Genomic DNA, 23,542 nt, shown 5'->3' on the forward strand with positions numbered 1-23,542 from the left:
CCAAACAATTAGGTTTCCTCCCTAGTTTGTGCTCATAAATGGCAGCAGCCAAGGCATGCACGGGTGTTGCATGTCACAGCAGCAGTAAATGAGCGGAGCTCTCTGGGAGAGTGTGTGGAGGCTTCTTCAACAAGCCCGAGTGCTCGGCAGGCGAGGGAGCAGAGAGGGTGGTGACAGCGGGGGAATGTGGGGACCGCCAGTGGCCTCCATGGAAGGGCACGGATGAGGCTGTTGCTTTTGTTAACTTTGCAAAGCAGTGAACATTTCCCAAGAGAGCCTATCTGCCTTTTTTTGCAAAATATAGGACTGGCTTTCTCCTTCCCAGTTGGTAAGTGTGCTCTGTGGGCTCTGGGTGCCGAAGTTGTCTGTAAACTTTATCCTTTCTTTTCCTCCTACCCCCCTTGTGTCTTCTGTGACCAGCTCTGTAACATGCTTGTAAAAGCTTTGCTGTTCCTGATACGCCTGCTGTTCTTCCTGGTGCAGAGCTCGCTCCAGGGAAAGCACAGGGGCCACCTGCCCTGCAGCCATGTCTCAGGGAGGCTGGAGAGTGCTATGCATGGGGCTCAGGTGGGATTCGGGGCTCAGGTGGGATTTCCAGGGAGTGTTTCTGATGGGTGGGAGTGTCAGAAACAAAGCTCCTCCAGGCTCTACTTCTCCCTTTCATCAATAAATTCAAATGGAAGTCAGAAGAGCCATCCTGCAGAAGGTCATCTTCTCTTAAAGGAGGTTTGCAGATCAAAGGACTGTGTTTAATGTTCATGCATTAAAGCAGTTTTTTTTGAGCCGAGTCTACACCAATCCTCTGGCCCCCAGTTCAGGAAAGCATTCTTCTTTCTTCAGAGGACTTTGGAGCACCTGCTTTCACTTGCAGATCTGTTTTTATGGCATCCTGTTTCTAAAGTGAAAGGCAGGTTAATGTCCAGTGGAATGGTGGCTTGGGTGAACGGCTGTAGTGAAACCTGCGACTACATCCCTTCCAGCTTAACGAGACCTAAAGGCCTCTTCTGCAGATCAGCTTGGTCCATCTAAAGCTGAATCTTGATGCAAAGCATAAACTAATAGATCAGGAAAAGTTTAAATGAAATCTGAAATCTAAAATGCACTAATTTAAAAATCAATATTTAGTTTTAATATTTTTTCCTATTTATTGTTTGAGTAGAAAATGTCACCTTTACTGATTTCATTTTTTCTCTTTGGTCCAAAAGCAACTGCCTTTGCAGCCATTGTATTTTCCTGCCCTATATTTCTTTCTGAAGACATTCAGCTTAATGGATCTCTGTTTTTCCTTCCCTTTTCAGGCTTTATTTTGCAAGCTACTCTATAAAGAGTTCAGCATTTGTAGACCTTTGCTAGTGGCATGGCAAGAATGCTAGTGATAGCGCTGCATTTTCCTAAGGGACTCATTGATTACAGATGAGGTAACGAACTCCTGTGAGATGTAGGTACATTAGTGTAAGAACTGGCGTACTGGCTTAAGGTGAAGAGGATCCCTAACACCATAATGCTGTTTTCTATGGTAGGCTGGAATGATGATTAAAGAAAGTGTAGAAGACAGTAGAAGAATTAAGAAGTGTAAGACTTAATGTATGTTTTCCCATTCCTGATGGTTAGCCATTGAGGGTCTCCTTTAACTAGACAATAATCTGAACAATTTTGTTTAATAGCCACTTATGGCTGGGAACTTGTATATTTGGGTTTTTAACCCATTTTCACTCCTGATTCTCACAGCTGTGACAGCGAATTCCACGATGGAATTATGTTTGGCAAAGAAAAATACTTCCTAATGCTGATAGGGCCTGTCCTTTTGTAGAAAGGGAAGACAACAGGTAATGTAACCTCTTTTTGGAGTTATAAGCCCTGAATATGCAAATATTCACAGTTGCACAGAATGTTTAATTACTCCGGTTTAATTGCAGGCCACTTTTGAAAGGCAACCTGTAATCATCCATTCCTCCTGCTTCCTCTGCATCAGCTGTAACAGTTGAGTGGCATCAGGGGGGTCCACCAGAAAACTATTACTTTTCCTTCAGAGTAGCCTTACCACACAGCCACTAAACCAGCAGCATGCAGAAGAACATGAGAAAAGCAGAAGTATGCAGGGCCGCTCCTCTGGTGGCAGCCCACCACTGGATGGGTTAAGCCCACCCTGAGTCTGCACAGGGCCTCAATGGCAGGAGTCTCTGAGAAGTGTAGAGCAGCATATACTGTTTGTCTAACTTACATAGATACCATAGCTTTTCAGGGCTTTCTCATTAAGTGGACTACAAAAAACCAAACAAATTTCTCACTTAAATTCTACTCTCAGTGACACGGGCACAACAACCACCTAAGTTTCAACAGAACATAGTTTTTAACTGCAGGGAGTACAACGGGCTCGTTCCTATTGTGCTTGAGTAGGAGGAGCCTCATAAATGGAGTTCTCCAATCCGTTTCCCTGATGTCACTTTGAAAAAAAAAACCCAAACCCAACTATACTACAGATGATAGCTAAGAGTTTCCCTCCTTTCTATGATTGGTCTTCCAATCTTAAATTGAGATTTTCCATTACCACACAAAGCATTAATGTACTGCTGTTTTGGATAGTACTGGCAGCATCTTTATGTTCCAGCGCTGTACAGAAGAAGTAAGAATTTACTTGCAGATGAAATGACAGACACTGTCAAGTTCGCTTAGGTATTTGAATTTAACTTATAAATTTAAATCAAAAGAACATTGATTCACTTAATTTCTTTTCCTTTTTATATAGCTTATATTATTTAATTACAATAGTACCATTTTTGCCATAATGGTATTGCTCATTTTATAATATTCAGCTGAAAATAAATGTGACAGTTAAAACATTAAAAGATCCTGAGTCAGCTGGAAAAGCCATGAAGCTCAGACCTTAAAGGATTGGCAGGTTCTAATAGAGATATATTTCTTATATCTATTGACAAAATGTAATCTGATTTTTTAGAACTAGGAGGGAGGGGAACATCTGAGTTTCCCTTCCTCCACTTAATAGATCGACAAAACTTTGTTAGGAAAATAAACAGAAAAGGCTCTGAGTTACACATGAGCTCCAGGGGAATCACAGAATGGTCAGGGTTGGAAAGGACCTCTGGAGATCATCTGGCCCAACCCCCTGCTAAAGCAGGTTCTCCTAGAGCAGGTTGTACAGAAACGCATCCAGGTGAGTTTTGAATGTCTCCAGAGAAGGAGACTCCACAACCTCTCCGGGCAGCCTGGCTTTTTGCCATGGCTTTCTGTCCAGTTGAAATAATACGCCTGAGAGATGACTTCTCCATCGGAGACTCTTAGCTGGAACTGAAGTCATCCTGGAGGTAGCAGATGTATCTTTGATATAGCAGATGTAGCACCCAGAGGTGCAAGGGTTTCTCTGCCTTTGGCTTAGGAGCAGTTTTCCACAAGAAAGCAGGAAGAATCCCATAGTTATGATTTCCAGGGATCACTGAGGGATTCACCACAGTGCCCTAAGGCTTTGTAAAAAATCACAAGGAAAAATGTGAAATTAGATTTAGACAAACGTTTAAGCGTGTACAGAGCTTTAAAAGTACAAACAGTCTTTGGGCTACAAACATACTCGAAGCTAGGGGAGTAGTTAGCTGTTGCCTTGAATCACAGCCATTGTCAGCAGCCTGTGATTAAATAAAGAGGGAAATTTGTATTGCACTTTGGATGTTTCACAGTGGTTTTGAATTAGAGTAACACAATACCAAGAGCATTCATTCACAATTCAGTAGGGTAACTGCAGCAGTCTAAACCCCGTCCCATTTATCAGAATAATCCAGATGGTATATCTTCTTCTGGATCCCTCTAGGCAGACGGAGTAGGTCACTGCAACCATCTGTTCATCACTGTACTGTGCTGGTAGGTCTCAGACCAGGATGTATGACAGCTGGCTGCTTATGGTTCAAGCAAGAATCAGTCAAATCTTCTCTGACTATCAGTGTAAACCATTCAGGCTAGCTAAGATGCTTTTGCTTAAAATGAAATAAGGAGCAGCACAAACATTTTTCTCTTTGGGGACCCATGGGATCAGTAATTTCTGTTAGGACACTGATTCACCCAGGATCACAAGAGAACTTCTTGTGCTGATATGGCTGGGAGCCTGAGGGAGCAGAAGAGTCTGTCATGGGTGGTTTTCAGCCATGACTTCTTTGTTTCATGTCTGTCTATTGCTGGAGTGTTGATCTGTAGAACAACATCAGGCCTGAGCACCATCAGCAGCAAAATACTGCTGCCTGCTTCTCACAAGTACTAACAAAAAGTGAAAAACTTACCTTTTCCAGCTGAGACAACCTGCCTAGGACTTTCTTCATGTGAACATTGCTCTCCTTTTCTTTGGTATTTCTTGTGAGCTTGTAGCCAGTCTCTCCAATCCTTGTGGGATAGTTCAAGGGCCATAACTTCATGGTAGGGCCAGCAGCAAAGTTGTACTGGCACAGGGACTGGTCTGCATACTTGGCTGTAAGTAGAGCTAAACCAGCAGGCATCGCTTGGACAACATTGCTGGGTCAACCGAGTCCCCAGCTGTATGTGCAATTTAGTGCTGTCCTACTAAACAGTGGAAGCTTCTGGCCACTGTGTCTTCAGCTCTGAGAGCTGCGCCAACAGGCATTGGAGCCTGCTCCAAAACACCCTTGAGTTGGGGGCATTGGTCACATGAAGGTGTCCATTTCTAGCTAATGATCAAGAAGTTTGGTCATCCCTGTTGCATTGCCATATCCATTTCTTCATTCTTTATTTACTAACACTGTCATTTCTCACATTCTCTATCATAGGAAGATTTAGCAAATTAATGAGACATTTAACTATCATGAGTATAATTTAGTGGGAAAACGTGAATTGCTTTGCAAATTTCAGCTCCATACCAATGGTGGATGGAGAGATGTTATAGATGAAAGCAGGGGAAGGGACATTTTCCCATCTTGCTGCCAGGCACACGTATACCTGAAGGGGAAGCTATAGATCCTTTGATTCCTGACAGGTATCTGCCTTTAAGTACTTAAGTCTAAGTTTTATGGGTAAACTTTTACATGACATTTCATTGAAAGATCGTCGTTAAACTGAAGTCTTAAATAAGAGATATTGCTTGGGCTATCAAGTTTACAAACTACAAAACCTTTATGTACACTAAAAATTGGGGAACGCAGTTATTACGGACAGAGTGATATTCTTACAAAGCTGTTATAGATGGTCATAGCAATTTTGAATGGAAAAGGAAATAAAACATATCCATTTGATCCCTGTAATTACATCAACATCAGGACTTCAGCTACATGAGTGAAAACTTACACTTCCATATTTATTTTGCAATACAGGTCCAACTTTGTATGAGACTTGAGTTAAAGCAGACATGTAGGAAAGGAAAGGCATGAGTGCTCCTGGTTGGGAAGCAGGAGAAGGAAATAGCTGAAACCCCTGTTTCCTTTTCTCCAGCTGTGCTGTCTCGCTCTTTCTAGCTCAGAGACCAGAGTAGCAGATTGTGAAGCCAAGTGGTAAAAGAAATGAAAGAGTTAAGGTGAGTTTGAGAGAAGCAGGGCCAGTGTAGATCTGTGAAAGGAAAATGCTTCCCAAAATGGATCAAAAATAACAAATACAAAATGTACTGAATGAATTTTTGTTTTTGCTGAAGATTAACTTAATTTTTTTAGAAAAGAAAAAACTACTTTCTCTAACAACACGAACCCTGTGTATATTTACCTGAGGTTTATAGAAATAGCTCATATGACAAGTCTGGCTCCATAAACACCTAAGAGGCCTGGATCAGCAAAATTCAATCTGGAAGCTGTCTATAATTTTATGAAACCTGTCTGAGGTTTCTAAGTTAACAAATAAAGTCATCTTTTCTTTGTAAAAAGATAGAACAGTTTTATAAATGAATATGAAAGTCCACAGAAATCAATTTCCAGCATTCAGTGCTGAATTCAGCTAACTTTTGGTTTGATTCTACCGATAAATAAATGCTAACTCAAGATCAGATACATGAAGTGAGGGCTATTTGTAAATATGTTTAATTATTTTTTTGATATTTTTTTGTCTTTTTTACTCGGTGGAGACTTTCAGCAGTTTCATGCTTCAAATGCTTCAAAAAATCTCAAGAAAGAAGTTAAAGTAAGCAGTCAGCTGCTCTAAGGCCGATCAAATAGTGCTTTTCTGCATGTTTTACTAACAGATGAACAGGCGATCCCATTTATAGAGCATACTACATGTTGACAGAGTGCATTACTTCATTTTGCCGTATTGGCAATTTGAGATCTTAACAAAACAATGCTGAGGTCGCTCTCATTCTGTATTGCCATCCTTGGAATGTGGCTTGGGTTTTCATTAACTCTGTCGCTACAAGGTACCGCAGATGGGCGCAGATTTTATAGGGGTGATTAATAAACATCAGAGAGCAGAAGGTTGTAAACAGCTTAAGTTCTTTGTCCCATGCGGATGAATTCCTTTTCCTTTACACCTCTGGTGTTCTTAGCATCTTCTGGACCCTTGGTCTAATTGGAGGTGAATGGGTGGATAGCTTGCAAGGGCTTTGATACCTCCCAGCTGTTGTGTGAGGAGAATTGGTCTCAAACTCCTGCAGCCAGTGAATATAAGCTTCAATATAAACAGTAACATTTTGGAGATTCAGCCCGGCACTTGGCTCGCAGCATTCTGGCTCTGCTTAAGAGCACAAATCTCGTACAGGACCACTTCCAAGATTTCCCCTCAACTTTTCAATCAAGAGAGAAGTAAAAAAAAAAAAAAAAGGATGGGGGGGGGGAGCGGGGAGGGAAGAGCACAGCTCTGCTTTGCTGCTGCATTATTCCTGCTTTCCCCTATGCTGGCTTCATTGAAATAGCCGGTATTACCAAGCAAGAGTAAAACTGCAGTGAATCTTTCCAAGGCCTGTTCTGTACATTTTTCTGAGTCTTACTAGGACAGTTAAAGCAATACAACTCACTTGAGAAGAATTTAACTACAAAGTGACTGGGCGTCCTTATTGCAGGAGAGCAGGCTCATGGGGGATTCTTCAGAAATAGCTGTAGTGCTTTCAATTCATAGCTTACCTTTTCCAAAACAATTGCCTGAGAATAGGCCAGCATTTTTATACAACCCAGCCTTTTCCATGCTGTTGTGCCCAGGGGGATATTCCCCTCCCAGATTAGCATGTCATTGCTCAGCTCTGCATCTATACCACCTCTGGATCCCTGGATCTGGGAGCCTATGGGCTGTGCCCTGCTTTCACCTTCCTCCCACCCCTGCAATGGGAATAGCCCCAGTCTGGGATATACTGGAATAACTGCATCCAAGCTATGAGGGATTCAATATACTTACATCAGCAAAGGTTCCTGCAGCTTAAGACAATACAGCTCTGCAAGCAGAGAAACTGCTTGGACAATGGTGCATGTCTTATATGAATTGTGTTTTCACGTTCTTGTTGCTTTTTAAAAATCACTTTCTTAACAGTGCTTGCACTCAGGACTCTAGTTTCCAGGTAACAGGGAGCACCAGAAACCCAGGCGGTGGGTGATTTAGCCTTTCACTGAATGCAACTGGGAAGCAGTTGTGAGCACTAACATAATATAGCCCTTCAGTTAAATGCAGCTTTTTTGGCATGAGGACTGATTTGTGAGGGTGAGGTGCCGTCTTCACAGCACAGCAGTCACATATGGTGCAACTGTCCTCACAACTGCTGCAGGGGAGAACAAAAGTGCAATACACACACTTTTGCTGTATATTTACTGGGCTGCGTTTTCAGCAGTGTGCACTGCTAAGTACTGAGTTAGTCCAGGAATCCTCTTGGGTAAGGTAGTAACCCATTTTACCTGGACATATAAGATAGGCCTTCCTGCAAATCCCTTCCCCAAGCTCCAACCTGCGTGCATTTTGGTTTATGTTTTGGGAACACATTGAAACAGGCTATCCAGCCAGCTGGGCAAAAAAGGGGTTTAACGTAGTCATTCTTTCCTTCGGGTAGAACAGCCTGAGGTAGGGCTCTGTACAGATGTGTCTGCAATGGCAGCTTCTGTGGGTGGGCACACATAGTCAGTGTACTCAGCTGGGTCTGGAACTGTGTTCAGTGGATCAAACATGGTATCTGCTTTAGACTGACATATCCCAAACTCTTTCTACTCTAGTGTTTGTATAGAGTAGGTCTTCAGTGACTATAATGGGGACCAAGACACCTAACTCATGCATAGACACCAACAGGTAGCTATCTGAATCTGAAGATGAATTCCACCTGGAACACTTGGACATGGTTGTTTTGGTTTGTTTTTTTTCCTCTACTTTACAATGTTTTCAGGTTTAGGGCAGGAGTCATCTGGTGTGTTTAAGATTCTGCATTTCCCCATCTCTCCTTTGAGTCCTGAAGTAAGTTCCTTCATATTCTCTCTTGTTTGTCGTGACAGGTCAGGGGAACTTTTATGCCTGAATCATTAGGTGATTAAAATTTCTTACGAGAAAACAAATATGCTTTGATGCTTCTGCAGCCTTGTGGTGAAGACAGCAATGGACTTAACAACCCGGGAAAATGATGCTCAAATAAAACTCATTACCGTTTGAAGCCCTCAGAACTCCATACAATGAAATTGTAACCACACCTGTTCTTCTGACCAAAACCAGACCATGAATGTAAATTGCTCGAGCACTCTGTAAAAATACTCATTGTTGACTCAGTGGACAGCCATATATACAAGTTTAAAATACCTCATAAGGAACTCAGTGTGTGAGGTTATTGCATGTGATTCCATTTTATAAATACAAAAGAAGAAACATTTCAAAAGCCATTAGTTACAGTAATGAGGAGAAATTCACTGCAGTGGAAAAAGCCAATTTGCTGGCCTTCAAATATTTCATTTGCAACTCCCTGAATCCACTTCTAATCTGTCCACAAAAACTATCCCTGGGCTGCAAGCAGGCTGCACGGAGACTCTGGGTTTGTGACACTGAGAAAATCCTGCTGGGCTGTCCCACAGCCCAAGGCCCAGGACTGACTCAGAGTGTTTATCTTTGGTTAAGTCCGTCCAGTGATCCCAACCAACATCCAGTGATCCTGAAAATTCTGGGTTCCCCTTTCTATTGCGGGCAGCCTGGCATAACTGCTCTGCAGTGGGCTCCGGGCTGTGGGGCAGGCTGCCGGCCAGGGCTTGGCACTGCTGGAAATGGCACAACCCTGCAGCTTGCCAGTGCCAGGACCTCAGGGCATCACAGGACTGTGGCAAATCCTAATTCCATAGTAATTCCCAGGCTGGCTTGCTGGCTTCCCAGGCTCCCTGCCCTGGAGCTGAGATGTACTGGGATGCCTCCCAGGGACTGTCACTCCAAGGACAATTTAATGAGCACTACTCCAGGGCTCGGAGAAAGGGGAATTTTTGTCAGGCTCATTGCTAACCGAGCAGACTGCTTCATGATTTGTCTTTTCCTATCTCAAAAAAAGTGTAAGACTTTACAGTTCACAAGAAGTTTTAAAATGTTGGCTTTAGACTCAATCAGATGAAAGTAAAATTTTGAAAAGCAAAGTTTCTTCTCAACTGGAACACTATCTTTTCAACCAGTTCCAGTGAATACTATCAATAGTAATACCCTGACTCTTAAATTTACAGTTGAAGTCTAGAACTGAAGAACACAAGGTCCATCTGTTTACATAATCCCAAAATTATTGACAACTACAAAAACATGATGTTTGTAACCACTTCACATATAGCCTGAAACTTATTAAACAATGACTTCATTTGAAGAGGTTTGTTAACATTATGAATATTATTATTGTTGGTCACAAGAGGCTTGGTCTTATTCCAGTCTTGAAACAATTACTTTTACGCTGCAAAACTGGTTTATGAATTGCAACATTAAATCAAAATATACAGTAGTCATGTTACTTCTTGGGAGGTTTTATTGTGTAGTTATTACTCTGCACTCTAAATGGACTTTAAGAATCCTATACTATACATGAAACAATTTTGAATAAACTTTAAGCTTGTGAAAGAGACCTTCCCCCTCCTAAATTCTTGTCAAATACCCAGATGGTAAATTTAGATAGATGCCCATGCTTCTATATTCATTGTTGATAAGCATTCCTCTTTCTAGTCAGAGTGAGCAAATCATGTATCTGTAGCTGGTTTGTTTCTTCAGTCTTTAAAATATTTTTTTTCATATAGCTGCAGTTTTTGTAAAAATCATATGTAATGAAAGAAAATTGTGCTTTTCTTCCTCTTCAGTTCTCAGAAGACATTTTAGGGAGAAGGAAAATTGCTAGTGAGAGCTCAGCCCGGTAGTGCAGTTTACAGTGAACATGAGTTGCAAGGAGATAAACAAGGAGGGAAATACATTGAGATCTACCCACTTTCAGGAACTAGAAAAATCTTCCAGTGAATTGTTGTTTTCCCAGATGTGTGTCATTTACAGAGATGAGACATCACTGAGATTTTTGGCTTGTATGCCTAAGCCCCTTAAGCTGTTCGAAACTCTAAATCTGGAAGTTACATTTGCTTCCATTTTTTCCCCCCTTATTTTCCCCCTCTTCATCCCCCCCCCCCCTTTCTGTCTGCCTTTTTAGTTTGTTCTGAAAGCAAGGAAAGCCAAACATTTAAAAAAAAACATAGGCCTGAAACTCTGTAATTTATCTTCACATGAAGCAGTAAGTAGTTCCATTTATTTAAATTGCAGCCTTTGAGGAGTGAAAAAGATGGCAAGATGGCAGCATAACTGGTAGCTTCTTCTGAGCTTTAAAATCTGAATGAATTCTAGCGATCCACAGGGTAAATGCTGATCTTTGTTGAAAAACTATTTTGTGCTATGTGATAGCATCATATTTTTGATTTACAAGTTAGTGGTTTGGAATTTTAATTTAAAGATATTCTGGTGAATTTTCACTGATGCTGGAGATTAGAGACCAATGCGCAATCATAAGGAATGTGAAGTCGTTTAACCTTCTTCTAAAATTTAAGTCTTCTAGATAAAATTTCTTTGCCAAGCTGCTGACAACTGATAGCGCAGTAATGTGTGCAATCCCATACAGGACATAATTGGCCTATGAATTATACAGTATATATACAGTAGCCTATAAATTAAACAGTGTAGTGATTTATTGGATGAAAAAAGTATGAATGTGGTAACTAGAATTACACACCTAGGTGAAATTCTGGTGACATCCCAGTGCTTACACAATCCTGGATGCTTGCTAACACACTTTCACGAGAGAAAAGCTTTCCCTTGTGACTGCTCCATGAGTTGTCTGTTTCTTATACCCAGTGCTTACCAGAACAGCTGGTTTTGGCCCCAGGGCATGTTATCTTGAGTCTCACCTTCCCCTGGAGCTACTTCTGCATTGCTGCTGCTCCTTCCCAGGTGGTGCCCCATCAGGCAGCAGTAGCTCCAGCTGACCACAGGCTGGGGGCATGGGGAAGAGCGGAGGGGAGGGCCTTCCTCTAGATGCTTGCTGATGCCATTCCTAAGAAAAAACCTGCTCCTTCTGCCCCACCCCACCCCACCGCATACTTTACAGGTTTGGGTTAGTAATCTGGGGCCCAGTGCACCCTCTTGGGCTTCATAGAGTTGGATAGCGTGGGGGCATTACGTGGGTGTGCACAGGGTGCAGTTCCTCTCAGCTTGTACCACCCGGTGCAAGCACAAGATGGGTGTTTGTGGCCGCGGAACACAGGCTGCTTTGTACCTGCTCCCGAGGAGCTAATTTCCTCTCCCCTGGTATGAGCAACACTTGGGCAACAGCTCCTTGAGAGCTCTAACAGCGTCATGCTCTTCTAGCATATCAGACCTTGTGTAAAGGGGCTTCAGACACCTAGGAAATTACAGCGATAGGTTCTTTCTAAATAGGATTGCTTTTGTCTAAGAAGATTTATGTCACTGTTGTGAAAAAGTATCTCAATGAGTGAGAGGGCACTTCGTTCTTCACAGGCGCTAAGTACTATTTCCCTTAGTTCTGTTACAAGCTGGTGAGAAACTGTCAACATATTTTGACAGGTAGCAAATAAACACTTTTAAAAAAAGAAAATAAGCTAGTTATGAACAAAGGATTTCTGCGGTGTATTATCCCTAAATTCTGATTCCTTAGTTTCTAGCTGTTGGTTATAGAGCTTTATTCCTTTGATTTCCTTGTCTGTCATCTTTTCTCTCTCTTCTTTTTGGGAAATAGACTTACACTGTAACTTGTAATGACTGAATGAACGTTTGGCCAGAATAAGAAAAGTGCTAATTCCCTGAGGAAGAAGTGTGCTGCCAGTATCACTCTTGGACCTGGTTCAGCAGCCACAGAGGCAAGTCTTTTCCAGATTTGGAGTTAGTGCTGTGTAGAAGCTGCATTCATGTGCTATTAGAAAGGTCAAACAAAACAAGACCTTCATGCTTGCTTGAAGTTTTTTCATGTGAAGATGTCGATTGTTTTTTCACCCAATAAATTAGATAGCCTCTGTTTTCCAGAATGAAAAGAATCAAAACACTGAGATTATTAAGGACTTTTCTGAAAGTCAAAGTGAGATTTAAGGGCTGATTTCATAGTTGGCCTCCCAGGTGGGCTTCCTCTCAACTGCAGATGCCTGAAGGGCAGCCATCTGAACTAATTGTCATGGATTCCCATCTAAGTAGGCACTTCAGTTTCTGTGACCTGTTTTAGACGTCTACTTGAAAGGATATAAATTGTCCACCAGCTGTGTAGGTTTCTTCCTGTGGACTAGGGGAGCCTAAGGTGATGAGCTGGGATGGAGGTTGTAGGTGTTTACATTTAGGTGAGACAAATCCATTACTGCCCTAAGGACCAAGCTGGCTTTCCTCCCATAACAGGGTGGATTTGGAAACTTTTTCCTACCTCATCTGGTGTGACATCAGACAGCTTGAGTCACTAGTTCCAGGAGTCATGGCAGAGAAGTGGAGAAGTCACTTCTCCCTGATTTCATAATTGTGTGCTGTCTGCAGTTGTATAGCTACTTTCCTTTGTTTAATAGCAATTAATGTTGAGAAAGCACTCGGTTCATAGAGTAATATTGTAAAATCAAAACCTGGCTTCATTAGTGATCAGCACAGTGAAATTGAATTACCTACTCATTTCCCAGCTGCTGTGTTAGAAGCAACCAAGTTTTAGCTGAAATATTATTCATTCTTCTTTGCTGTTGTCAACAAGAAATGATAAATAGGAGGGAAGGAGTGAAGGTTTCACTGTAATCTACATTTGCAGTTGTAAAGCACGTTACAGCCTCTTAAGGCAGTGTAAGGGGGAATCATGGAAAGCGTTAACAAAAAATGCAAGGCAGCAGTACCTCATACAATAGAAATGATTTAAAATTAATTACTGAAAAATTTCTGGTTTATATTGTTCTTTCTTGATTGAGTAGCCTTGGAGTGAATATTCAGGAAATTAGCTGTTAATGCTTTGTATCACCTGTTAAAGAGAAGCTGACCTGGAAGGTTTACAGTTCCCAAAGTGAGCTGCATGCATTCCTTGGGTGCCCATTATCAGGTAAATAAAGGAGGAAGGAAATTTGGAGGGAACACCAGGGAGGAGTCATAAATAATGTGACTGTGGAAGGGGAAAAGGTAGTCAGAACTGCCATGAAAGATCCATATGTTAATCCTAGTTGCTAAGTGGTTTAAAAGAGGGACGGTTGGTTGCAAGCAACTGAGCAGTGCAGCTCAGTAGGTTACTGCTCATTGCAGACCCGTGGTGTGCTCTAAATCCTGTGCAATTTGAAGTCAGATGAACTCCTTGGCCACCATAAAGACAGAATAGGCAAGCTTTGTAGTCACAGCCACAATAACTTGCTTTCAAAATCCAGACAGCTTTTGTTTTAAGGTCTGGCCTTCTGTAATTAGCAATTAGTTTTAAATTTTGTTACTAGGTATACAAAAGTCTTGAACTGTACTGTGAAATTCCCGATAGCTGCTACTTACCAAATACTTTTAATAAGGTTTCATAAGATTTTATAAATGAAATGACTTTAAAAATCTTTTCTCTGTATTTTTCATATTGCATGGACAGAAAAAAACCTCATCTAGTAAAGCTGCATTTTTCTAGGTCGAAACCTCGTGCCCCCCTCCTCCCTGACTGTAAGTTTTTGCCCGTAACTCTTTCCTTATAGTTGTAAAAAGTTCTGATGCACTTTCCTACTTACATATTCTTTATTTTTAATCTTAGCTGCACCAATGTAAGAACCTGTCACTATTACAAAGGTGCTTCCATGCACGCTCCTCTTTTGCCGCTGGTATCCTGCTCCTGGCTGGACAACCTCCCGCTTTCCTTTCTGCGAGCTCTGGCACTCATCCCATCCCTCGGAGAGCTGATTCAGCCTGCTAAATGGAAAGAAAACCGTGCGCTCCATTTGCTGTATGGGGTTTGAGACAAGCGCCCAGGCAGAGGGAAGAGAGGCAGTGGCAGCATGCGGCTAAAAGTGGGGGATGGGGGATGAAGGATGAGGGTGACAGGAGCCAGGCTGCTTTATGGTTGGCAATGAATTGCTAGGTCAAACGAGTTCAACCTGCAAAAACCTGCAAAACCTCACCTTTAGTTCTTCCCCTCTCTGGCTTCTCCCTCTAGGGGATTCTTCACCTTCCTGGCTTTATGGTTTTCTCCCTTTTTCTAAACTAGGTTTCCTCAAAGTTTCTCATCTGCCCCTTGGCTAATCTTTTTTCTTCTCTGCCTTCCAGTTGGGGGTTTTTAGTCTCCTCCATGCTATTCTTTTCACCTCGGGGTGTGTATTGAAACATGGTGGTGCCCCGCTCCCTCCCCCCCCCCCCCCCCCCCCCCCCCCTTCAATGTTTTAGTCCTTTTCTGATGTTTAGCATTTCCTTGTCAGAAGATGGGGCTAAAAAGAAGGTGGTGATGCTGTAGAGCTTGAGGGTAGAAATCCTATCCACCTCTCCCCAGTCTAGTTTGCCTGCTTGCAGTTGCTTTCTGTGGTCAAATGCCATAGTTGCAGAGCGGAGGAAAAAACGTTTGGAATAAGAACTTACGATATATGTAGAGTTCTTGGGTTGAAACCATCTCCTTTATATAAAAAACCCCCAGAACTTCAGAAGGGAAAATGAGGCACTCGGATCCTTCCTCAACACACACCTGCTTAGGGGTCCTGATGATTTGAAAAGTTTGATCTGTAAGGTTTTTTTCTGTTGGAGGCTGCTTTCCAATACGTGCTCTGCAACTGCTCAGATATCTACCCTGCCTCATTTTCCAGGAAGGGGAGTAGCACAGATGGTTCACCTGAGAGGCAGAAATGGACTTTATGGGTAAATGCAGATATTGTATTCTTTGTTCATCCCAAGTTAACTGAAAAATAACTCCCTGTCCTGGAAACTCCTAAAAATGATGTGCTCTGCAATAGGAATTAAGATCCACAGAAGATTCATAACTGGAAGCTTGTTGGGTACAGTACATCATCATCAGAGCTCTGGTTCAACTGATATATCTTTCAAGCATGTATTTTGAGTTATTTTACAATTATTTTCCCAAAGTACCTTTTCTTTTTCTCCAAAAGAACTATGTTACCTTTGCTTATTAGATAATGTAACACGCTGGTAACACATTTACCTAAATTGTAGGTTGGAAACAGTAAAAGTAATTGATTTCATAGGTGTCATGTAGCACTAGAATAAGGCCACTTCCTCCGAGAACAACTGCGAGTAGTGGGGGGAGTTACTGTGCTAGCCAAGATTAGTGCAAAACATTGAAAAATGATTAAAAAGATGAGGAGGGCTCAGGAAATCATCTAGCCTGTCCCCAGCCTCACTCTGCTGAGGTCATGCCTAACTGAGGGAGGTTTATGTATTTTTAAACACTTCCATTGATGGAGATGCCGTAGTCTCTCCAGGCAAGTCACTGCTAATTATAACACAGCAGAAATCAATTTTCCTTCAGAATTTGTTTCATCTTCTACAGTTTGTGTAAATACACACTCAGAAGATGATGAATAGGCCGTGGAACAGCACTTCATTTTTCAAACCCTACGTGTTAAAGAATCATGAGCCTCCGCTCCCAAATCGCGCATTATAAAAGCATTAATTAGAAAGTTAAGTTTATTTGCGCCTCACTCCTTAACCTTTCGGTCCTCGCCCGCCGGACCGGGCCGCCCCGCCAAGCTCCAGGTGCTGCGGGGGGGCGGTGCGGGCGTCCCGGATGCTTTGCCCTGGGGATGCGGGGCGGGACCGCGGGGGCCGCGGCTCCCGAGGGGCCGGGGGGCTCGGTCAGCGCCGCCGCGGGGCACCTGGCCCGGCGGGGACCGCCCGCGCCGTCCGAGCGGGGCACGGAGCGCCTCCCCGGCGCCGCCCGCCGCTCCCCGCAGCGCTGCGGGGCTCCGTGCCGCGGCGCCCCCCGCAGGAGGGATCCCCTCGCCCCCCCCGGCGGGTGAGCCCGCAGGTGCGGGCCGGGCTGAGCGCCGCGGGAGGGGGCGGGCGAGTCACCGGCGCTGGGCGGGAGGACTGAAACCGCCGCCCCTCCAGCGGCGCCTCCTTCCCCTGCTCCCGCCCGGCTCTGCCGAGGGGCTGCGGGCTCCCGCGGCGGGGTGGGGACGGCCGGGGGCGGGCTGCGGGCAGGAGTTGCGAGGAGCGGCGCTGTGGTCGGGGGCCGCCGGGCGGGAGCCCCGCGCTGCCGCCGCCGCCGAGGGCAGAGCAGCGCCCGGCGCCGCCGCGGGGAGGGGAGGGGGAGGCAGCGGCCGCTCCGCCCGCGCCCATGGGGGACTCGGTGTTCAGCGAGAAGCCGGCGCTGCGCTACGCGGTGAGTGCCGGGGCGGGCAGGGGCGCCGCGCTGCGCGGGACGGGCTCGGCCGGCGGGGCCGTGGGGACGGCGCCCACGTGTGCCGCGGCCGGCGGGTGGGTGGGCGCGTCCGCCCGCCAGTCCGTGCGCGGAAGCCGCCCCGCGGCGCCGCCGGGGCTGAACAGCGGCTGGGGGTGTGGGGGTGGCGGCCCTGCCCCGGGGGGGACCCCGCGCCCCGCCGCGATGGACACGGCCTCGGCCGCCCTCCGCTCTGCCGTGCGGGAGTTCCGCGCTTCGCTGTCGGTGACATGAGAATATTTTTTGAACGTTAATAAAGGAGGGCGAGGGGAAGCTGGGCTGCAGCCGCACGGAGCGCGGCGGTGCAGCCTGCCCGGGAGGCGGCGGGGGGAGCCGGGCGCCCTGGCGCGGGGAGGCGCTTTGGGGGGTCCCGGGCGCCTCGGCCGCCCGCCTGTCCCCTTCCGGGCTGGCGGGTGCGCCCCATCCACAGGGGAGCCCTCCCAACCTGTGCCGGCACCGCTCTGGTTGCATTTGAGGTAATAGCACCATATTTTATTATTTCCCTCACAAGAGCTTGTGCTGTTGAGAAGCCACTTCCTTTCTACCAGCCTTATTAGGAGCATTTTCTCGGTTGCTGGGACGGCAAAAGAAAAAAAAAAAAAGAGAGAGAGAGGAAAAAAAAAAAAAAAAAGCCGCGTTAAAACAACCAGCTGCCTCCTCTCCTGAAGTCATAAATAAGTGCTAGAGCGAGTAATAGCATGCGAGGTCTGATGCTGCTCTCCTTTGCACTCATGTAAATAGCGAACAATTTTATTGCTGGCGGTGAGGTTATGCAGGAGCTGTCAGAGCAGGCTTGCTTTTCTGGTCCTGGGGAGCACCGCAGCCAGTATTGCCGGCATGGGTTGATAAGTTTTTGGTTGCTCTTTTTTGTTTGTTTGTTTGTTTTGTTTTCTCGGGGGGCAGTTCATGTCCGTTGTGTTAATAATCTTATACCCACTCAACTATAGATACAGTGTAGTAACACTGCAGTTTTTAGAGGTAACAGCATGTGTGCTACAATAGTTACGCAGAAGCAAATACATTTTGTATCATGTATGAGTAGTGATGATGATTTTACTGGGAAACTAGTTATCATGCATCAAATGAATTGGGACCTCTTAATTTAATGGGAGAATTGCCCCATTCATATTTAGACACATGGCAGAGCAGTGCTGGTCACGTCCCATGCTAGCTCCATGAAACTTTTATTACTTCCTGTGATTGTACTTGTCAGTCTACTATTAACTGCTAGTTACAAACACGTTATTGTTTCTGTCAGTTGGGTATCAGTCCGTTTTCTTGCCGGCAGCAGATAGTGCATTAAGTTCAGGTCAGCAGGCGTGGGAAGAGAAAAAAAAAGAAAAAAAAAACCCCAACCAAAAAAGAGGGTGGCTGGCTGCCTCAGATGACCATTACCACTGTTGAAAAAACACTGTTCTTTGATTGCTCGATCTTGCAGCAAAGGGGAAATTGTGCACCTAAGAATAATACTTTAAAATAAATTATTTTTTACCGTTTTAAAGATATATTGCAATAATAAAGTAACCACACATAGATACATCTAGGAGGTAGGTGATTTTTGCAGGTGATGTTGCTGGTTTTCTTGGAGAATATGAGCCTGGATGCTGTGTGTTATCCATGCATACGCTTAATGTGAAGTCTGTGAACAGCCTAATTGAAAACAAATGCTTGTTGACCTGCGGATAAGCTAAGACTTTAGAGCTTTGTTGGATTGAGGCCTTAGTAATTACTGCTAAAATGTAATTTAGTAATATTCTTGTTAACTTTCAATAATTTTGTGGTGTAAATACAAATCAAGTTCATGGATTGTTTTGATAACTGTGAAATAAAAAATATACAGTTCTAGTATTTAGTAGCAATTAATTTTTTGGCAGAAGAAATTCTGCTTTTTGGGACCAATAATTAAAAGTTTAGTGATTTTCATAAAAGTGCATGAGGAAGCATCTGCATTAGCATCTTGGTTCAGCTCAGCAGTGTGCATTTGAAGGGAATCTCCCAGTCTTCCCCACTCGCCTGCCTTGGTTCATGTCTCTGAGCAGTCCCGGAATGTGGGAAACGGCGGCGTTTGTTCAGGTGATGCTGAACTGGGGGATGTGCTCCTGGTGCTGCCCGGTGCCTGGAGGGTATTCAAGACTTGGGACCTAGCTAGAGTCAGCTTGAGCGTAAGCTTCTGAAATTTGTCTGGTTTGGACATGGAGTCCTCTCTATACCAGCTCCCTGGCTCTGCAGTGCAGTGCTGCCAGTGCAACATGATAATGTAGCTGTAAACCTACAGGGACGCCATTGCTATTCTGAAGCTTCATGGCGTATTTGCAAGCATAGCTTATACAAGCAAAGACTTAATAAAGACTGTAGTGTCTGTGGGGATGATCACATAACCTATAGTGCGTTTGATCCAGCATATATTGTGAGTGGGATGACTGATAATTATGTCACGGTTCTGCTTTGAACTCGTCTTAGGTGTTGACTCACCAAAAAGTTCCAGTAGGCAAAGAGATAATTTTAACCATTTTGTTCAGTGAAAAGTCGGTTAAAAGAAATCAGCTAGTGAAAATGAGTAAAAAATATCTTGCTGAAGGAGAGTAGTTAAAAGAAGGGGGAGGAGGGGAGGGGGGAAAAAAAAAGTTAACTTACTCCGAGTCACAGAAACAATTTTTTTTCCCCTTCTAATACCTTTTCACCAGCCCAGAGACCTCTTCTCCCGTTCTCATATTTATATCCGTATAGTATTTTTAAGAAAACTTGTAGAAAGTTAAATAATATCTCATCCTTGCTGTGTCTTGCCTGGACAAGCTGTACCCTTTAATATTTAGACCTAGATTATTTTTACCTGCCCGCTACTCCTCCAGCTGAATTCACTCTGATTTACAAGCTGGTTTTGCTATTGTGGTGGTTATAGCTGATAGTAAGACCTCCCGATGTTCCAGGAACATTTTTCAAATTATTTCATTGAGAAGGATGGTCACCTTTTTGACTTGAGATTTCATGCTGTTGGTTCCTAAATGCATATGGGTTTTTTTGTTGGTGGGTTTTTTTGGGGGTTTGGGTTAGCTTTTTTTTTTTTCTTTTTAGCAGCAGTTTAATGGGGCAATTAAAACCTGCTTTGTGTATTTTGGCTAAAACACTAGAATGCAATATTGTACTTCCTTTAAGAGATCCATTGATCCATTGATAACTTGAAATGCAATTTTTTGCATATGTGAAGGAAAAGCCTCAAAATAGCCTCAGGTGTTGCCCAACCAACTGGCCCCTCAGTGGTCCAAAGCAAGAAGCTTGAAGTATGATCTGGTTTGGATAAAGCTGTTTTAATCTTGGCGTAGCATCTTTAATCTTGTTTTATCTTGAAACACTTACCAGAAGGGATTTCCCTGAAGGGAAGGAACGTTTGCCCTGATGAGGAAATTCTGGCTGTCTCTAACCAGAGAATATGAGAAAATGGGGAGGAGCTGGGATTTGGAAGCAGCTGCCATGACCTGTGGGGTACTGTGGGGGATTCATCTGAAGAGAAGATGCGAGACTCTTCTTTGTGGCCAAAAATTGGGAGTTCTGGCAGCCAGAGCAGAAGGGATGCGTGGGTCCCTGGAGGACGCAACTATGAGTTGGTTTAACCCTCTGAATCCATTGCTGACAATGACGTCACTGCCAATTCAGATGTCGGAGAGTATTTTGGGAAAAGAAGGGTTTTTCCCTGCCTCCAGCGGTATTTGGGGCATTGTCGTGTCTTGTGCGTTGGCCCAGCCTGCGCCCAGCTGACCCTTTGCTGGTGTGGTGAGCAGACTTGCTGCTTGCTGTTACCATCTTAAATCCATCAGTCTGTGTGGAAGGATGGAGGAAACAAAAGGAACAGTTTGTGAGGGGAAACTATGACACTAGTGAACCTCAGAATGCCTTCTGGAGCATAGAGGGAGTTAAAAAGAGGATAACAGACATTTTCCTCTGATGTTCTAGTTTTAGCGATGCTAATTTTTACTTGTAACAATTACATTATGGAATAATTCAAAATGGAATAGTGAGATATGTGTGTTGACACTGTACAACTGTAAGCTAGAACTGTAAAAATCTTGTGAGGAGGACCCGAGCACTGATATCCTCCTGTGGGCTTACTTGCGTTTTGCAAGAATCCACTTTTCAAGAGAATTTCTTGCCTTTCTGATTTCAAGACACATTGGCTGATGACTTGAGCCTTCAGCTCAAGTCGTGGATTTTAACAACAAAATTACATGCCGCAAGCAGACCACTTTTATTACTGTGATTGCAGGAAATCCTACAAGTAATTTATCTTACAGGACTAATAAGTGTGCTGCTGTCACCTAGACCATTTGTCTGGTTTCTTTTTCTTCCTAGTGTGCTGACTGGCAAGAAGCAGTGCAGGAGCAGACCAGACTGGTGCATATCCAGATCAGCCATAGTGTACACTTGCAGTCAGGTTTGGTGAGGTGGAGGAAAGGCTGCGGGATTCAGGCAGTACTCAGTATGAGAATAAGTTCTTGCCCACTGCGCTCTGAAACTTACAACGTCTCTGCTCCATGGGAGGTAGCTGCTTATTTTCTCATATTCTGAGTACTCAAAGGCAGAGTTATGTCCTTCAAAAAATTTAAATCACTCTGTAGGTGCCGTTTTCAAATTAGGAAATTGTGAAGAAACCTTCTAACTTCATCAGATAAGCAAGCTAGAGAATTAGTAGCAGAGGTATGGTTAATGTGAAATCTCTGGCATCTGACTCTTAGATTTTATTCAGCAGGGGCTTATGCTGACTTCATGCTCATTGGATCTTTTGCTGGAGGAATATGATCTCCGATGGCTATTGAGCTCAATCCTTCATTCTTCATTTGGGTGAAATTCCCAGTGTCGGTGATGATTCATGCTTACGCTTTTGCAACATTTGAATATATATATATATATTCCTATATATAAATATAGGAAATGAGCACTATTTGTCGCTCAATAGTGAACACCAAGGCCAAGCTTTGATTGGGATTGATGGAACCTGAAGTGAGTCCAGCCAGCTGTTCTCTGCTATGCGGAGCAGTTAATGCCAAAGTGCTGGGATGGGGGGAAGTCAGAAAATGAAGAGCTCTTGTGTGTGTCACGGGCTTTAAAAAAGTTGCAGAATGTAGATTTCAATTCATATCAGGTCATCTTTTTTACAGCGCTTGAACTCTTGATGTATTCCTGGGGCTTTCCACACACACATGGATATGAGCATCTTTCCTCTCATGTGTGCAGGAGAAAAGGTGGGGCAGATGCAGTTTGAGTTTGGCAAGGTTTGCTAGGTCAGGTGCAGACCCATGCTGATGTGGTCATATTGGTCTGTCCCTGGGTACTGGCCCGGAATAGAGGTTGCCTAAAGTATGAAGAAAGTGGCCATCCTGTCTATACACAGCAGAATGTAAAGCTTTCCTTCTATTCAATTTCTCTGCCTGTCTTTACGTACTATAATCCATCACTGCAGTGCAGTTATGATTCTTGTAATAGTATTTACAAAGGTGCTGTTTAATAAAACTCTGTGTGAGTGGAGTTTCAGTGTTTTTATTCAGAGGCACACAATCATATTGCTCTGATGTGGTGGTATGTTTCCCTGGTACAGTTTACGCTGATTTTCTTTCTCAAAGAGGGAATGTAATCAACCAGCAATAGTGTTTTATAAAGCTGCTGGATGGCTGAGGTTTTGAGCTCGTGATGCTGAGGAAGCCTGTCTGAGCAGCAAGGTCATATGTGGCCAAAATCAGCAACCTGTGCCTGGAAGGAGGGTTAGCCATGCAGATGAAGTGCAAGATGAGAACTGAGGATTTCAGTCTCTGTTGTGTTCCTTTTTGGTGATTTTTGAGCAAGGCTCCTCTCTGGTCCTTTTTTTTTTTTTATTATTATTATTTGTTTTTCTGCAGAAATACTTTTCTTCCTAAATGGACTGGCATGTGGAAACACATGCTAATCTTTTAAAGTTGTTCAGATGTGAAGGTGGTTTGATACAGAGCTACCCTGAAGTGAAAACGTTCGACTCCATGTGGTCAGTATTCCCCTCACAGCCTGATGTTTGTATCTCGGTTCGTTTTCACGGAACCTTTTTGAAATTCACGTGGGCACATTTTTATACTTCTTTCAGCCTGAAGAGCAAAGCTGTGTAAATGGAAGATGATTGAGGTCACAGATATGTTTAGATAGTTGGTTCTACTTTTATTTATCTTCAGCTGCTAATCAGTTACCTTGTATGCCTGAGTGTCTGCATAGTACTGTGAAGGAGGCTACTTGCTTGAGAGATTTGTTTTTATTGACTTAAAAATAGTAAAGTAGTTTTGCTAGCCACAGCTTTTCAAAATTTAATTTACTTAGAATTAAAAGGACACTTAAGAAATTATCTGTTTTACATGTCAGGCTTACAGGGTTTTTTGACCGCTTCTGAACTTCTTTCATTTGTCTGCCAAGTACCTCTGCCGTTCGCAGAGTAGTATACTTGTGCAAGAGCCGTTTGCTGCTCTTGTTCTAATGCAATACCTGTACCTGCAGTAGAAATACAGCTGAACTCTCAGTGGCTTGGAAAAGATGTACTCAGCATTCGAATTTTACACTATTCCTGCCTTTCTGCGGCACTTGAGAATGTAGAAAGCCATATCAGTCCGTGCAGTGCAATGGCTTTTTCTCATCTAGGGAATAAAGGAGGTGTGCATGCATTATATTGCTTACAAGAAGAATTTGGCAACCTTTCTGTAGCAAGTCGTAGCTGATGAATCCACATGGTTCATACCGAGTTTCTCTAAAGGGGTGTCAAGTATTAATGCTCCCTTG

General features: G+C 43.7%; 1 protein-coding gene across 3 annotated transcripts in view; it reads left to right on the top strand.

The window, feature by feature from the left end:
* The window catches only part of ARHGAP6 (Rho GTPase activating protein 6), a 336,756-nt gene that overhangs the window by 152,921 nt on the left and 160,293 nt on the right, over positions 1-23,542 (top strand). Inside the window, exon 1 of one of the 3 annotated variants that reach the window (XM_055702112.1) lies at positions 16,522-16,702. The exons of the other annotated variants lie outside the window; for them this stretch is intronic. Within the exon in view, the coding sequence (XP_055558087.1) occupies positions 16,658-16,702 (45 nt within the window). The 5' untranslated portion in view covers positions 16,522-16,657. Of the gene's footprint in view, positions 1-16,521; positions 16,703-23,542 lie in introns of those variants that run through there. 3 annotated transcript variants of the gene reach the window in all.

This window comes from Falco cherrug, chromosome 2 (assembly GCF_023634085.1).
Source record: "Falco cherrug isolate bFalChe1 chromosome 2, bFalChe1.pri, whole genome shotgun sequence".
In the NCBI taxonomy this organism is placed as follows: Eukaryota; Metazoa; Chordata; class Aves; order Falconiformes; family Falconidae; genus Falco; species Falco cherrug.